Source organism: Equus quagga, chromosome 3 (genome assembly GCF_021613505.1).
Source record: "Equus quagga isolate Etosha38 chromosome 3, UCLA_HA_Equagga_1.0, whole genome shotgun sequence".
Taxonomy (NCBI): Eukaryota; Metazoa; Chordata; class Mammalia; order Perissodactyla; family Equidae; genus Equus; species Equus quagga.
Window position 1 is genome coordinate 53,859,422 of NC_060269.1, and position 18,840 is coordinate 53,878,261.

At 34.0% G+C, this 18,840-nt stretch overlaps 1 protein-coding gene across 9 annotated transcripts in view; it reads right to left on the bottom strand.

Annotated features, from left to right (window-relative positions):
* Window positions 1-18,840, bottom strand: part of LOC124237488 (probable ATP-dependent RNA helicase DDX60-like) — a 116,730-nt gene that overhangs the window by 86,721 nt on the left and 11,169 nt on the right. For 8 of the 9 annotated variants that reach the window (XM_046657166.1, XM_046657164.1, XM_046657167.1 and 5 more), the window contains exons 4-10: window positions 18,088-18,188; window positions 17,851-17,920; window positions 17,110-17,299; window positions 8,126-8,467; window positions 6,111-6,227; window positions 5,304-5,465; window positions 2,092-2,250 (exon numbers count right to left, since the gene is read on the bottom strand). In XM_046657166.1, coding sequence (XP_046513122.1) covers window positions 2,092-2,250; window positions 5,304-5,465; window positions 6,111-6,227; window positions 8,126-8,467; window positions 17,110-17,299; window positions 17,851-17,920; window positions 18,088-18,112 — 1,065 coding nt within the window. In that variant the 5' untranslated portion in view covers window positions 18,113-18,188. The remainder of the gene's footprint in view (window positions 1-2,091; window positions 2,251-5,303; window positions 5,466-6,110; window positions 6,228-8,125; window positions 8,468-17,109; window positions 17,300-17,850; window positions 17,921-18,087; window positions 18,189-18,840) is intronic. The other variant, XM_046657169.1, reaches the window with a different exon arrangement.

Here is an 18,840-nt window from a genome sequence, read left to right on the forward strand (position 1 = left end):
ATAACCTTCCACTTATTGCTGAATATTCCACTTTTGCACCCCACCACTCTACCAAAACAGCTCATAATAAAAACAATCACCTTTGACTTTCATGTTATTAAAATCACTGAATTTTCTGTCCTCAACATCCTCATATCATCTGCAGAATTTGATACCATAAACCACTTCTTTTTTTAAATACCTGATTCATCTGACCTCTAAGATAATTCACTTCTCCTAGTTTTTCTACTTAGCAGCTCCTTTTCAGTATCTTTTTCTAGTTCTTACACTTCCACCTGACCACTATACTCTGGAATATCTCAGGACTCTGAACCGAAACCTTTTCTCTTTTTACTCTGGTCTTTCCCTAGAAAAATGCTGAACTGGCATGGCGTCCAGTATTATCCATGGACTAATGAGTCGCTAATCTGTTTCCAGCCCCAAACACAACTAAACTACCCAACAGATACCTCCTTTTGGAAGTCTCATTGCCACTGTCTCAAACTCACTATTTAGCAAATTCATTATTTTCCTCCCCAAAATGTTCTTTTTCCAATGGCAGCATTCGAAGTTGGTCAAACTAGAAATCTGGAAATTATCTTTGACTCTTCCTTCTCCCTTATGCCTCGTAATCAATTACTTAACCTTGTCAGTTTGTTCCACAGCCCAAATAACTCTTGCATTCTCCACTTCTATTTATGCTTAGTGCTACCAACTTTCCCCATGTTACCCTCATCAATTACTTGTGCAATCACTGAAGTGGTTTCCTTGTCTCTACTCAGATGTCTATGATGCCCTTTACACACTATAGCCAAAAGAACTTTTAAGCAAAAATGTCAATTACAGCTTGAAACCCTCCAATAATTTCTCATTATGCTTATCATTTCCTAAATCCTCGACAGAGCCAAAGAGTACTAAATGATTTTCCTTCTACCTAGCTCTTCAGCTTCACCTTCTTTTCTCCTACCTAGTCACCCTGAACATACCTCAGATCCTCTAGCCAACCAATCCTCATCCTTCAAGTCTTGGGCTGCTTCACCTCTCTTCACTTCTTCAAAGAAGTCATCATATCCAGCTAGGTAAGCCTTTTCGTCATTAGTTTCTAAAGTATCCTTTAATTCTCTCTTTATATCCATTAGCACATTTTTAATCCTTTTACTGGTTATTATAACTATTCAATACCTGAATTCCCTGCAAACTGAGGCTTCACGGAAGAAGAAGAGTGGGGAAACGTGTTTGTATAGTGAATATGTGCTGATTAAACATGTGTGAATGGGATGCCTGGCAAACTGGTTTTAAAATGCCTTTGACAACAATTTGACAATATGAATCAAGAGCCTCAAATTTTCAACACGTTTTTGATCAATAATCCCATTTACTATTTCAGGAAATCTAATCTAAATATTTTACCCCAAATTAAAAGGAAAACCTTAAACATAAAAACTCTCAAGACCAGCAGCATTTTTAACATACAACCTGAAAATTATCCTAACGCCCCATTATAGGGGAGTGCTTATATAAACTACAATAGAGTCACTCAAATAATGTTTAATAGCCACAAAAATTGTGCCAACCAGGACTGTGGAAAAAATCAAAATACCTTTAAAAGAAAATAATACATAGTATATATACTATGGTTGCAGCCATAAAAGAAATAATCACAAAAAATCTATGCCCTAAAAGAAAAGAATAGAAAAAAAAATACTAACAGTGTTTGAGTTAACAGCATTACTCTGAGCAGTGGACTAGGAGTACACGTTATCTATTTTTTTCAATTTTCAACTTTTCTTTAATATACAGTACTTTTATAACAAACAGAAAAAATAAATTCATAAGTTGGTTCCCAGCTCTTCTAAAGAACAGCACACAATCTCAACCAATTTCCTGTGGTTGATAACACAAAAACATGATCTCATCAGAGGAAGGAACAAAAAAGAGGAGGGCTTTCACGCTTCCTTCGAACAGACATATTGTGAAGAAATGGAAGTTGTTGAAACTAAGACCTGATTGATTTATCCGGCATTATTCCAATATAAATCTATTTTTAAAGGTGATCATGATCTTTATCTCTTGTACCAAAACAAAAAATAAACTAATATAAAGTACGGTTACCATTTTTAAGAAGGTACAGACGTTCTCAATCCAAGGAGAGATGATGACTCGAGAACAAGCTCTCTGAGAAAGAGGTAAGTGGAGTTGAAAAGCCATGCAGAGACAATACAGTCTGCACAAATCTTCTGCCTCCCGCAAGGGTAGGTAATTACTGCTCACCTGCATAAAATAAGCAAGGTTAGCCAGGCAACAGCATGCTATGGAAAGAGCACACAAATAGGCAGCATCGCAAAGTGGGCAGCCATGTTTGCTTGAGGAGGAGTCGCATATCCTCCAATTGCTCAGACTACATTTTTAAGAAAGTCCTGTTCTTCATACATTAACTGCATCTATACAAAAGTGGGGTAAGAAAGAGGGAAAACTCCTGCCTTAGCAGCTCACATAAAACATGTCTTAGGATTTTTAGTTAAGTTAAACTTTAAACGAGTTGACAACAAAGGATGTCACTGACCCAGAGGCCTGTGCATTTATGGAGCCCCACACAAAATGCTCTACCATTTAGAGCATTCACAGTAACCTCAACAAAACCACAGTATGTTCACGGTGAGAAATCCAGGATGAAGACATCCGAAAAGCACGTTAAATGTAAATGGCGGAAGGAAATGGTCATGTTTAACCTCCTGTGGTAGATACTTCAAAATTATTTTCAAATATATGAAAGGCTAAGGAACTTAAATAAAAATATATCTCCAAGGGCAAAATTGGAAATAATAAATAGAAGTCACAGAGATTGATTTTCGCTGATGTATTTGTATATATATTTATTTTCTCTGATATATATTTTGCTTGATATATTCATTTTTTAAAATTAGAACCATTAAAAAAATCATGTGCTGTCATATGAAAAGTTTTCTCCAAAGGCATTTAAGCAAATATTGCAGGAGAATTAAATGAGGTAGTGGGCCTTATCCATCTCTGAAACTGTGTGAGAAAGAGGGATGATCAAATATAAGCTTACACAAGAAATCAAGTTTTATTCCCAGAATCCTGGGTTCTATGTTATTTCCACTTGCATCATGCAACTCACAGCACATCTTCAGCATATTATCAAGTCAAAATATTAAGATAATCATAATATTTAAATATGCTCTTAAAAATCAGAGAATCATGCAGAATATTTTAGAGTTCCCTTAGAACTTAAAGGTTTGAAGTTCTGCGTTTTTGAGAGTTAATCTTCAAGTTTTTAGAAAACTAAACTATTCAAAGAGAGAATTTTAAAGGCACCTACATAGCTAAAATCTAATACATTATATGCTAATTAAAAATACTGTGGTGCTGTGTCTCTAACTTAAAAGACTATTGCATAATAATTCAGAATCTTGGCTCTGGAAATGGGAATGGCTCCAAATTTAGACTTGCCATTTATTACTTCATTAAAGTCTTTCATTAAAGTCAAGACATTTTAAGAGCCAGTTCTCTAACATGTAAAAATCAGGAGAAGTAACAATATAGTTTCTCATAGGGTTTTTGTGAAAACTGAATGAGATCATCTCTGTACTAGAGCTAGAATGTGTTTAACACATGGTAAGCCCTTAATAAGTGTTACCTATTATTAGCTATGTCTACGTAATATTCCCAGCTCTGTTATCTGAAAGCAGTCAGTTAGCACCTTTAGACCTTGAATAAATATTAGCTGATTCAATGAATAAATATGCACTTTCAGGGGCCGGCCCCATGGCCAAGTGGTTAAGTTCTCGTGCTCCGCTTCAGCGGCCCAGGGTTTCGCCAGTTTGGATCCTGGGCGTGGACATGGCGCCGCTCATTAGGCCACACTGAGGCAGTGTCCCACATGCCACAACTACAAGGACCCACAACTGAAATATACAACTATGTACTGGGGGGACTTGGGGAGAAAAAGAAGAAGCAAAAAAAAAAAAGAAGAGTGGCAACAGTTGTTAGCTCAGTTGCCAATCTTAAAAAAAAAATATGCATTTTCAGTCAACTAAATAAAAAACTGCATCTCAATCAAATCTAAACAAAGGAAACAATCAAAAAGGAGAACGCACAAAAAACTCGCTGCAGTTTTTCTGTTCTCCACTCTCCATGGTACTCCCAGCTTTTTGTACGTTTGATTTCTTTTCCTCGAGAAATTAGAAGAATGGTGCTGCCATTTATTGGGATGGGGAAGACCAAGGAAGGACCAGGTTTGAGGAGTTTGGTTCCAGACATCTTAAATTTGAGATGTTTACTACACATCAAATGGAAATGTTGAGCGGGTGAATTGGATATATGTCTGGAGTTCTTCTAGCAATCTCAAAAAGACATTAAAATTGTCTTCCAAGCTATGCATTATCAACTGGGTAAATACTGTGTCTGTTTCTTCTCTCTACCCAAACTGCATAACATCTTACCATACACAAAGTTCATACTTAGTGACAACCCGCTGTCATTGACAGATTTTTAAAATTGGCAATCCCCTCCCATAGAATACTAACTCCTTGAGCCCTGTGAAGTCACCATTTTTTTTTTTAGAATGGAGTTTTTTGTAACCTGGAATACACCAATATCCAGACTGAGACAGCATGCAAAATTGTCTGTGTCTGTGTCTGTGTGTATGTGTGTGCACACGCAAGTAGTGATGCTATTTAATAGAGGGAAAATCCATGTTTATCAACAGATTCTTAAAGGGCCCTATGAGCCAAAAATAATTTTTAAAATTCAGGATCTCTCCAGCCTGGGTGACACTAAAACACAATAGCAGAAATGCTCTTTTAAGAAGGCAGTTAAATATAGTGGAACCATCACAAGGCCAACCATCGGTAAAAACCCAAGCTGCCTTTTACCATGTGACATTAGGTGTGTTGTTAATGTCTCAGCGCCGCAGCATCCTGAATAGGCAAAAGAAGGTAATAATACCTACACCAAAAAGTACAGAAAGAGCCTGAAATACAAGTTCATAGTGGGTTTTCCACCAAAATTTGTCTCCTTTCTTCCTCTTCCTCACATTCTCTAATGAGAAGAATTAGGCTGGATAAGTTCTAAGTGAGACATCAGAGAATACTTTCTGAACATCATTTTCTAATAAAAACATAAAATTATATAACGATGTTTTCTTATAAAGATTCTAAGTTTTCCCTCTTTTAGTACTTAATACATATAAATTAGTGAGAGGGAGGAGCTAAATTCCAAACGAAGAAAATGGTAGGAGAAGCCAAGAGTATTTCAAGAGTAGAGAACACTGGCATGGCCCCATGAAATTATACCAGTCACACCTGATGAGTGATAGTTTCCCGACCAGAGGCTGTGTTCTCTTTATTTCCTAAAAAACGATGGTACATTCTCAAGGCTAAGGAACATGAAGTAACACAGACAACACGCCTGATGTCCAATGCTTCTAGCCACAGCTGCTGAAGCAGAGATATAGTCTGACGTGCCTGTTAAAAGAGAAAAATTTTTCAATTGTCAAATGATTTAGAAAGATATTTTTACTCAAAAATGTTCCTAATAGAGGAAAACATAAAGAAAAGAATTGTATAATCTAACCACATAGAACCCAAGCAGTGGAATTATGGCCATTCCATACTAACTTTTCTTTCTTTTCCAAATTTTCTTATGCAAATCACCTTTTTCCATTTGAGGATCCAGAAAAAACAAAAGTTGCTTTTAGACAGCAATCTATCATGATAAACAGTATTATAAAGCATTGTTTGAGGAGGTATTGAGGAAATTAGATTTAAGGTATAACTAAGTTCTCATTTTGACTTTTTATATGGCAAATAATATCTTAGGGCCCTCCTCAATTAGAAAAGTACACAATAAAGAACAAATTATTGTTGCAGTAATTGCTACAAATTTCATTTTGCCAGAATCTGTCTTAAAATTCAGTTCCCAGAAATGAAGATTAAATTGCATATGCCATCTGATCAATTCGAGGTACCTTAAGAGCGTGAATTCTGAGATTCAGATAGTATGTGTGTATTAAGGAAGTATAAGGTATCCTTTAGTCTGGACTACTCAAAATTGTTTCTCATTTATCAAATTCCAGTAAACATTTACTTAAAAAACAAACATTTCAGTACCTCTTTCATCATAACTTTCCATCTTAAATGTCTAAAGTGAGATGCTAACGCTAAAATCTTCCTTTCTTCCAAGTGTTGCATGAGGCTTTCATACGCACTTTGAATCACTGCTTCATTCTGCAAAAGACGAAATCATATAATCTTAAATGAAATATCTTTCTCAGCTACAAAAAAATGAGATATTTGAGTTCTATATGGTTACAACGTACACTAACTAAAATCACTCTCATGTGTCTTTAAGACAATTTTGCTTAACCTCTGGTAAACATGCATGTGTCTTCTTTACCAAATGAATTTTTATTTAAGAATATAATGGGTTGTTTTAGTACTATGAAGTTTTCAAAAGTACAGAAAATAGTATGACTTCCATCCATGTACTCATCACCAGCCTCAACAATTATCAACATATAATGCAATTTTAATGTTCATTCAGAGACCGATTTAACCAGTCCAAAGAATGATGAGTAAAACAACTTTTTTAAGGAAGCCACTATAATCAATGAATTAGGAAATAACTTTACAGAAAATAAAATCCTCAATTAAAAAAAAACAGTTATTCTTAATAAGAGACCAAATAGGGTACTATTACTACATTTTTAAGAGTCAGAGTCTGGTATTTCTCAGACAAAATAGAGAAGAACTTATAGCAGTACCTTCTCCCAACATTAAAATAAATTCTAAGTCCTAAAAAAAAACCTGGGAAAGATTTTAATGATAGAAATAAAACTAAAGCAAATAACTAATCTAAAAGCATGACAACCATCTGCATGTCTCCGACTAACATGAAGGGTGTTTCTCAAAACAGGATGAATTTTTTTTTTCAATTTTTTTTTTTTTTGAGGAAGATTAGCCCCGAGTTAAAATCTGTTGCCAATCCTCCTCTTTTTGCTGAGGAAGACTGGCCCTGAGCTAACATCCGTGCCCACCTTCCTCTACTTTATATGTGGGACGTCTGCCACAGCACAGTTTGCCAAGCGGTGCCATGTCTGCACCCAGGATCCAAACCTGCAAACCCAGGGCCACCAAAGCAGAATGTGCACACTTAATGGCTGTGCCACAACGCCGGCCCCAGAACACAATGAATTTTAATTGATTTTTATTAGCATACTTCACATTTAGAAAGTGATTTTTCAAGCTCAAACAGAAAACAGTGTGGAGTGACAATTCCAAAAGGGCAGGAATTTGCTACAATTAAAAAATAGGAATTAGATTGAAAGATAATTTTTGATAAAATATTAAATGACTTCTATATCAGAATTCATTTTAAAATGTTAAAGTTAAAAGAAAACTAGGTTCACTCATAAGATCATTAATGCATTTTTAACTCCCAAGTTTTATACAGTAATTGCTATATAAACCTACATTGGATATACCAAAATAATGAGCATATCATGGATATGAAATTCTAACATGCTTTGAAAATTCTACAGACTTGATGACAATGTTAAGAAATGAAATCACCTCATTACTTTCTTCTTCAACCTTTCTCATATCTCATTAAAGGCCCTCCATGTTAGCCACCATTTCAATGCCTATCTTAAACACATGAACCTCTAAACAGATGGGCCTACAGTTAAATGCAGTGCTAGTTTTCTTCTTTCTGGGAGACAGGATACTTCAGTGGTTAAATACACAGAAGCTGGAGTCATATTTCTTGGCTGAAATCCACTGCCAATCTTTCATTAGGCACTTAACTTGAGCAAATTATTTCAATACTGCAAGTATTCTTTCACAGATGAGATGATAATGCCATAAATAAATATGAACGGATGTAATAATATCATATCTCATAAGATTACTCTGAGAACTAAAAGAGATAATTCATGGAAAGGAACTAGCATAAGTGATTAACAAATGTCTGTCATTATTGTTGTTATATTACTAAGTGTATTACTTATTCTGAGCCTAACTATGGTAAGTTCCATAAAAAGATGGAAAGAGTATTGAGTTAAGTCATTTTGAGAGTTAAAATTAAAAATGAGGACAAAACAATGAGAATTATTAATGTAAATTACCTCCTTAGAAAACTTTTTGTTTCTGTCTGTGCTTTGCATAATATACGCATGAAATCTGAGAATATCACATTCTTGCCCTGATGAAAGCACAACATTGACTCCCATTGCCCAAGACTGTATGATTAAGAAGCTAAAAAAGGACGTTTGTCGATCATTCAGGCCTTCCTCTGAAACTACCAGAAAATATGGATAATGTTCTTCCAAGAATAATTTCCAGTCTAGCGATGAGCATCCAGAAAACTCTGTTAGAACATCAATGCTGGTATTGTGTTGAAGATGGAGAATTAAAGCAGTTCTCAATGAAAGAAGTTCAGGAAAATCAAAATATGCACATTCAGCTTCCTGTGGTGAGAAAAAAAAGCACATTATTCTTCATTTAGTGGTTGTTAATTTTGTTAAAGAACAAAGGGATACAGTATCAAACCCAGCATAGCCCAATTGTTTTGCTCTGAATTCTAGTCAAGGACAAGGTCCTTAATCCTTGACTATCATTTCATAGGTCTATGCCATAGGTCAAAATTTGGATTTAAACAGATTCCTCTTCTATATTTAAGCAGGCAAACACTACTTAGAGTACCTATCAATTTCATTTCTCACCTTCCAATTCGTTATTTTCCAAGTTCAAAGGGATTTAAAGTTGCAAGAGAATGGATATACTTTATCTGAATTGGGAAGCTAATGTGGATCACTATTGGTAGACAAAATGTAACGTTTCAAGTAACGTGTCTCCAAGTCTTTAATCAGCATCAAAATTTCTATTTTTCAGTGAAGTGGTCTAGATTGTCAATTACAGAAGACTCCTGACTTTCTTGTATACATCAGTTAGAACACTGCTTATACCTTTAATAACGTTAAAACAAACCAATCAAAAAAAAAAAAAACCCTACAAATAAAGATGGAACAGATGTGCACCAGATTTCTTACAAGTAAAACAACAATGGCTTCTGGGGAACAGGATGGGGAAACTCCGTATTTGGATTGCGATTTCTTAAAATTGGAATCCATTCAAATTGTAATTTTTAAAAGTCAGATTTTAATTAAAATTTTAATTTTTCTAAGTCAGATATATTACCTTGTTGGGAATATTTACCATAAAGCAAATAACAAGAAGCACAGTGCCTCTGTTGAGGTTGCCATTCTACTGGGCTCTAAGTAAAATCCCTGCTTAGTTTTGAAGTCTGAAGTGCTTCCTCAAATTTCAGGATGGGAATCTAGAGAGTAAAAAGACTATTGATAAAATTTCCCATCCTTCCTCATGTTCCTAGGTGTCCTTAAAATAAACATCCATCATTGCAAATAAAAATAAATTTTAGCTATCAACTACTTTGACTTAATGACATTTCCAGGACAATATACCTAAGAACATTAGAATATATATTCTTTTCAAAAACACATGGTACATTCATCAAAATAGACCATATATTGGACCACAAAACAAGTCCCAATATTCTCAAATAACTGAAATTAACAGAAATATTTTTTCTGACCACAATGGAATTATATTAGATAGCAATAACAATAACATACTAGAAGAAAACAAGTATTTAGAAATTGAAACAACACACTTCTAACAAATCCACTGTCAAAGAAGAATCACAAGAAGTATTAGAAAATATTTCTAATTAAATTGTAAAGAAAAAACCATTAGATGCAAATTTGTGGTGTGCAGCTAAAGCAATGCCTGGAAGGAAATTTTAAATGTTCATAGTAGAAAAAAATAAAGGTTTTGACTTAAGGTTCCAATTTAAGACGCTAGGGGGGGAAAGAGAGTTAAAAAAAAAAATCTCCAAGAGAAAGAAATAATAAAGATGAGTAGAAATAAATAAAAATTTTTTTAAAGAGGCAAACAATGGAGAAAACAACAAAGCCAAAACTGAGTCTTTGCAAATATCAACAAAATTGATAAACTTCTAAGTAGATGAATCAAGAAGATAAGACAGAAGACACAAATTAGCAATATAAAGAATGAAAAACAGGATATCACCAAAAGTCTTCAAACATTAAAAGGAAAATAGAAGAATATTGTAAACAACTTTACGCCAACATGTTAGACAACTCAGATAAGATGAACAAATTCCTTGACGTATACCGTTAACAAAACTGACACAAGGTAAAACAAAAATTTTAAATGGCCCTATATCTATTAAAGAAATCGAGTTTGTTATCAGAAATCTTCACCCAAAGAAAATTCCAGACCCAGATAGTTTCACAGGAAATTTTATCAAATTTCATCAAATTCTTCTAAGGAATAAATGTCAATCTTAGAAAGACTCTTTCAGAAAATACAGGAGGAGGAAAGATTTCCCAACACATTTTATTAGGCCAGCATCACACTGATACCAAAACTTAACAAAAACATTATTAAAAAAACAAAATTACAGACTGATGTCCCCCAGGAATATATGTACCAAAAGACCAACCAAATATTAGGAAATCAAATGCAGCCATGTATTAAAAAAACATATGACCACGTAGGATTTTCCTAGGAATAAAAGGTTGAATTAACACTCAAAGAACAGTCAATGTAACTCACCAAATTAAGAAAATAAAGGAGAAAAAGCAACAATAACTTCAATATATGTAGAAATAGCATTTTAAAAAATTTAACAAGTGTTTATGATAAAAACTCTCAGAAAACTAGCAATAGAAGGGAATTACCTCAATCTAAAAAAGGGTATCTACAAAAAGACTGCAGTTAACACAATACATAATGGTGAAATAATGAACACTTTCCCTTTAATATCAAGAACAAAGTACAAATGCCCACTCATTCTACTTCAACTTTTACTGGAGGTACCAGACAGTACAATAAGGCAAAAAAAAGAAATAAAGATAAAAAATTGAAAAAGAAGAAATAAAAATATATTTGTTTACTGAAGATGTGGGAAATCATACGGAACATACAAAGGAGTGAATAAAATTAGTAAGTTCTTGTAGCAAGACTGAGGGATACTGAATCAATATATAAAAATCAATTATATTTCTATATACTAACAGCAAAAAAATTGAAAATTATTTTTAAAAATTCAATTTATAACAACATAAAAACATGAAATATTTATAAATATATTTAACAAATGACGTGAAAGACCCTCATGCTAAAAACCACAAAATATTAATGAGAGAAATTAGAGAAGATCTAAATAAATGGAGATATATACCATGTTCAGAAATTGAAAGACTCTATAATGACCTACAGACTATATGAATATAAATTATAATCCCATCAAGCTTTTTTTTAAATAGAAATCAGCAAGCTGATTCTGAAATTCACGTGGAAGTACATAAAATCTAGTATAGTCAAAACTGAACAAAAAAGAACAGAATTGATTTCAAGACTTACTATAAAGATACAATGATTAGGACATTGTGGTATTGGTAAAAAAATAATGTTAAATTCTTTGATGAAATAGAATAAAGAGCCCAGAAATGGACTCACAAAGATACAGTCATTTGATTTTTGACAAAATAACAAAGCAATCCACTGAAGGAAGAAATATCTTCTCAACAACTGATGCCAGAATAACTGAACCTCAATCTCTAACTCAACCACACACCAAAAAAATTAACTCAAAATTATATCATAGAACCAAATGCAAAAACTAAAACTTTACATTTTTGAACTAAATATAAGATAATATCTTTATGATTAAGAGGTAGGCCATGATCTTTTAAGCAGGATGCAGGAACAATAATTATTACAGAACAATAAATTAGATTTCATCAAAATAAATAAGTCTGGTCACCCAAAGATAACATTAAGAAAATGAAGTGGCAATCCACAGACTAAGAGAACATATTTGCAACAATATACGTGACAAGGGCTTGGATCCAGAATATATTAAGAACTCCTACAACTCAATAATAAAACTATAAGGAATTCGATTAAAAATGGTCAAAAGATTTGAGCAAACATTTCACAAGTGAAGATATACAGATGGACAATAAACACTTGAAAAAGGGCCAACATCATTAACTATAAGGTAAATGCAAACTAAACCTACAATGACATAACATTACACACCTACCAGAATGCCTAGACTAACTAAATACAAAGGTTTGCAAGTAGAACGAGCACCAGAACTCTCGCTCATTGGATGGAGCGTACAGTAGCACAGCCACTTTGGGAAAAGTTTTGACAGTTTTTTTTAAATAAAACTAAACATATAACTGCTTTATGACATAACAATTTCAAACGTAGATATATGCACAAGGAAAATAAAAACTTATGCCCAAAGATTTGCAAGTAAATATGCTTAGTAGTTTTATTCCTAATAGGCAAAATATGGAAAGAATCCAAGTGTCCTTCAACAAGAGAATGGATAAACAAACTAACTGTAGACATTTATATAATAGAACATTACTCAGCACTGATAAAAGGAACAAAGGACTGATACACGGAACAAAATGGATGAACCTCAAAAATATCATGCTGAATGAAAGAAGCCTTACGCAAAGAGTTCGTACCGTAAAAATCCACATATTAAAAATTCTAGAACAGGCAAAACTAATATGTGGTAGGAAGATATCTAAACAGTGTTTGCTTCCAGGGAATGGAGTGAGGAGAGACTGTCCAGAGGCATGAGAGAATATGTTGTAGTGATAGTCATGTTCTATAGCTTGACAAGAGTTTGGGCTACACAGGCATATGCCAAAACTCACTGAATGGTACATTCAAGATTCGTGCATTTCATTTCATGTAAATTTTACCTCAAAAAATACTATAAATACATATTGAACGCTAGTTAATGACACAAATGCTGAAATATTTAAAGATAATGTAGCTCCTCTCTGCAATTTACTTTGAAATGTGCCCCTCCCCCCCAAAAAGAAAAAGGATTGATGGAAGAATAGAAGCATAGATAAATTTATAGATAAATATGAAGCAAATATAATAAAATATAATCATAGAGTTTGGATGGTGGGGATACGGATATTTGCTGCACAATCTTTCAACTATTTTATATTTGCAAATTTTTATAATAAAATGTTGAAAACTAAAGAATGCTTCTTTCTGAGTACTAAGATTATAAGTTACATTTTTCTGTAGCTCATCTTTATTTTCTATAATGACATGCTTTATTTTAAATAAAGTAGCCTTTAAAGTAAGTTAAGATCTTTCAGTTTTAGTTTTCACAGAATTAAAAAGACATCAATCTAGAAATTATACAATGTCTGCTCTCAGACCACAATTAAACTGGAAATCAATAACAGAAAGATAAATAGAAAATCCCAAAATACGTAGAGATTAAACAGCATACTTTTAAATAACGAGTCAAAGAAGATATCTCATGAGAAGTTTAAAAATGTTTTGAACTAAATGAAAGTTAAAATATAACATCCAAATTTGTAAGATGCAGTGAAAGTAGTACTTAGAGATATTTATAGCATTGAATGTACATATTAGAAAAGAAGAAAGATCTAAAATCAATAATCCCAGTTTCTACTTTAGGAAACTAGAAAGAGAAAAGCAAAGTAAATTCAAAGTAAGCAGAAGAAAAGAAATAATAAAAATTAGAGAAGAAATCAATGAAGTTGAAAGCAGTAAATTATTAATTAAGAAAATCAACAAAGCCAAAAGCTGGTTCTTTGAAAAGATCAATGAAGTCAATAAGCCTCCAGCCAAGTTAACTAAAAAAAAGGGAGGACACAAATTACTGATATCAGAAATGAAAGAGGGACATCACTATAGATCCATAGACACTAAAAGGATAATAAAGGAATACTATGAACAACTCTATGCCCACCAATGTGATAACCAAGATGAAATGGACCAATCTCTTGAAAGACAATCTGCCAAGACTCAAACAAAAAGAAATAACCTGAATAGATCTATATCTATTAAAGAAATTGAATCTAGGATTAATAACCCCCCAAAAAAGAAAGCACCAGGCCCAGATGAGTTCACTGATGAATTCTATCACACATTTAAGAAAGAAATTATACCAGTTCTCTAAAATCTCTTTCAGAGGACAGAAGGAGAGAGAATACTTCCTAACTGAGTCTATGAGGCCAGCATTACCCTAATACCAAAACAGGCAAAGACATTTCAAGAAAAGAAAACTACAGATCAATATCTCTCATAAACATAGGTGCAACAATCTTCAACAAATTATTTGCAAGTTGAATCCAACAATGTATAAAAAGAATTATACACCATGACCAAGTGAAATTTATCCCAGGTAAGCAAGGGTTGTTCAACATCTGAAAATCAATTGATGCAATCCATCACATCAACAGAGTAAAGAAGAAAAATCACATGATCATATCAATAGATGCAGAGAAAGCATTTCACAAAATCCAACATTCACTCATGATAAAAACTCTCAGTAGACCAGGGATGGAGGAGAACTTCCTCAACTTGATAAAAACTATCTACATAAAACCTAGAGCTAACATCACACTTAAGGGTGAGAAACTTGAAGCTTTCCCACTAAGATCAGGTACAAGGACAGCATGTCCCACTCATCACTTTTTTTCAACATTATACTGGAAGTTCTAGCTAATGCAGTCAGACAAGAAAAGGAAATAAAAGGTATATAGATTTGAAAGGAAGAAATAAAACTGTCTTTGTTTGCAGATGACATGATCGTTCATATAGAAAATCCAAAAAAATCAGCAAAAAAAACTCCTGGAATAATAAGAAATTATAGCAAGTTTGCAGAATATAAGGTTAAGGTACAAAGTCAACTGAATCACTATATACCAGCAGAGAAATAGTGGAATCTGAAATTTAAAACACAAAACCATTTACATTAACACCTAAAAAAATCAAATACTTATGTATGAATCTAACAAAATATGGATAAGATCTATATGAGGAAAACTACAAAGCTCTGGTGAACAAAATCAAAGAACTAAATAAATGGAGAGACATGACATGTTTGTGGACACGAAGACTCGGTATTGTCAAGATGTCAGTTCTTTTCAACTTTATCTTTAGATTCAAAACGATCCCAATCAAAATCCTAGCAAATTATTTTGTAGATATCAACTAACTGATTCTAAAGTTTATATGTAGAGACAAAAGACCCAGACTAGCCAACACAATATTGATGGAGAGGAACAAAATTGAAGAACTAACACCACCTGACTTCAAAAAAATACTATAAAGCTACAGTTATCACAACAGTGGGTTACTGGGAAAAGAACAGACAAATAGATTAATAGAAAAGAATAGAGAGCCCAGAAATAGACCCCTATAAATATGGTCAACCGATTTTTGACAAAGGAGCAAAGGCAATACAATGGAGCAAAATAGTCTTTTCAACAAATGGTGCTGGAACAACTGGACATCCACAAGCAAAAAAAAGAATCTCTAGACATAGACCTTATGCCCTTCACAAAAATTAACTCAAAATGGATCACAGACCTAAATATAGAATGCAAAACTATAAAACTCCTGGAAGATAACATGGGAGAAAACAGACAAACTTGGGTATGGCAATGACTTTTTACATACAACACCAAAGGCATAATCCATGAAATAATAATTGATCAGCCAGACTTCATTAAAATTAAAAACTTCTGCTCTGTGAAAGACAATGTCAAGAGAATGAGAGACAAGCCACAGAATGGGAGAAAGGATTTGCAAAAGACACCTGATAAAGGACTGTTATCCAAAATATACAAAGAACGCTTTTTTTTTTAAAGATTGGCACCTGAGCCAACATCTGTTGCCAATCTTCTTTTCCTTTTCTTCTTCTTCTCCCCAAAGCTCCCCCAGTACATAGTTGTATACTCTAGTTGTAGGTCCTTCTGGTTGTGCTATGTGGGACACGGCCTCAGCATGGCTTGATGAGCAGTGCCATGTCCGTGCCCAGGATCCGAACCAGCCAAACCCTGGGCCACCAAAGCAGAGAGCACGAACTTAAGCACTTGGCCACGGGGCCGGCCCACAAAGAACACTTAAAATTCAAAAATAAGAAAGAAACAGCTCAATAAAAAAAAACAAAAAATGAGCCAAAGACTTTAACAGATAAATCATCAAAGATAATATACAAAGTAAATATATGAAAAGACGTTTCACACTGTTATGTCATCAGGGAACTGCAAATTAAAATGACAAGATACTACTACACACCTATTAGAAAAGCCAAAATGCGAAACACTGACAACGCCAAAAGCTGGTGAAGATATCAAGCAATGGTAATTCTCTTTGCTGATGGGAATGCAAAATAGTACAGCCACTTCAGAAGACAGTTTGGCGGCTTTTCACAAAACAAAAATACTCTTGCCACACGATTCAGCAATCAAGCTTCTTGATATTTACCCAAAGGAGTTGAAAACTTATGTCCACACAAAAACCCGCACACAGATGTTTACAGCAGGTTTATTCATGATTGCCAAAATGTGGAAGCAACCAAGATGTCCTTCAGTAGGTGAAGGGATATATAAACTGTGGTACCTTCAGACAATGGAATATTATTCAGCACTAAAAAGAAATAAGCTATCGAACCATGAAAGACACAGAGAAACCTTAAATGCATTTTACTAAGTGAAAGAGGCCAATCTGAAAAGGCTATATCCTGTATGATTCCAACTATGACATTCTGGAAAAGTCAAACTTACGGAGAAAATAAAAAGATCAATGGTTGCCAAGGGAGCAGGGGGTGGGGAGGAGATGAATGGGAAAAGAACAGAGGACTTTTAGGGCAGTGACCCTACTCTGTATGTGTAATGCTAGACACATGTCATTATACATTTGTCCAAACTCATAGAAGGTACAACAACAAGAGTGAACCCAAATGTAAACTATGGACTCTAGGTAATTATGATGTCGCACTGTAGGTTCATCAACTGGAACAAATCTACCACCCTAGTGAGGAATGTTGACAATGGGTAAGGCTACGCATGTGTATGGGCAATCAATACATGGGAGATCTCTGTACTTTCCTCTTAAGTTTGCTGTGAACCTAAAACTGCTCTGAAAAAAAGTCAAGTTTTAATTAATTAAAAAAAAAAAATCTACCACAGTACGTTACCTTGAAGAAAACTATGGCAAATTGTCCTCCATTACTCATAAGATCCACAAGATAACATTCAACGAGGTAGAAGAAGTGGAGATCCTGTCCCTGCTTGAACGATTTATCACATAGGCATGTGACAAGCAAGGAATCGCCATCAATCACAAAAAAATTAGATTCAACAAAATCATTTAATAAACTGGAATATCTAAAATAAAAAACAGTTAAAATAAAGATTACAGATTACACAGCTTCCATGAAGACATTGTTGCTATTGTTGTGGTGGTGGCTCTCATCAACTGCTACTATTTACTGAGTACTTATTTCACACCAGGCAGTCTGCTATGCCTTTCAAATATAATTTCATTTTGCCGTTACAGCTGTCCTTCATAAAGAGATAGTACAATTACTAATTTATAATAAGGAAAATTAACCTCAAAGAAGGAAAGCCATTTGTTCAGTGCTAAATGACAGAAACAAGATTTGAAGAGGGGGAATAGTTGATTCTGAAGGCTGTTATTCTGGATACAGATATACGAGATACATCTTCCTGCTCCACAAATGTGACTGATTTCGGAAACAGTCTGGTCAATGACAGCGATTGACAACTGCAAGGAAAAGAATGTTTTCCCACCATCAACAAGCTACTCCAAATGAGCATGTTAAATGATCCTTTATTTGTATATCAGTATATCGATTTGTAGCTACACAGAGCATAAAATTTCACAGCTCTCTAGTTTTTATTTCGACAGTACTTACTTGGCTTTTGGCATTTCACTCAAAATTAACTTTGCCATTTTCCTGAAAAATATTACATGATCTTCTAATCCTAGAAAAAGAAGATTATTTTGAATCATCAATACTTTTTTAATAGATATATAATCTAGTTATTATTAGGGTAAGGAGAAATGACAATCCAATTATTTTTAATACTATTGAATCTATCTTAAAAGACTGTTGTTTTATAAACTATAAATATCAAAGATTGAAAATTACCCATTGTTGCTGCTGCTTGGGTCATAGAATAAAACTGAAAATTATTAAATACGGCGAATGTCTTTTATTTTGACACCTCTAAGATGATGCAAATGGCACCCCTGGAATAAAAGAAGAAAAATAATAACGGCATTTATTCCTACAACAAAGAGAATGAGCAAAAGCAGGTATGGTAACAACCTTCACAGAGCAAACAATCTAGCAAACAATCTAATTTTTCCCTAATAGTTTAGGGAACTAATCTAATAGTTCCCTAAAGAATTAATGTTTGAGCTGAGGTCTAAAGAATCAGTACCCCTTATAATTAATTTGTCTAAAAAAGGCAGTAAAAAGTATTCTTGGCAAAGAGAACAGCATGGGCAAAGGTCCTGTGACAGAGGACAGTGTGGGAAGTACTAGATTCAGAAAAGCACTGTGGCTAGAGCAGAGAGAGTGAGGAGTAAGGTTGTATCAGATAAGATTGTATCAGAGAAATAAGAGGCTACCCATGCAGAGTCTTTTAAGGAATGTTATGGTGTTTTGTCTTCATCTAAAAGGCAAAGATAAGCCATTGATGGGTTTTAACTTGGTTGTAACTTGATTATACTTGCATTTAGAAAACATTACTCCGGCTTCCATACAGAGAGTAGATTGGATGGGGAAGAGTGTAGGGGAAGCTACCGAAATTGTCCTGGAGAAGATGATGGTGGTTTGAGTTAATATGACGATACTTAGAACCAGAGAGATGTGGATTTCTTGGAAGGGCATTTTGAA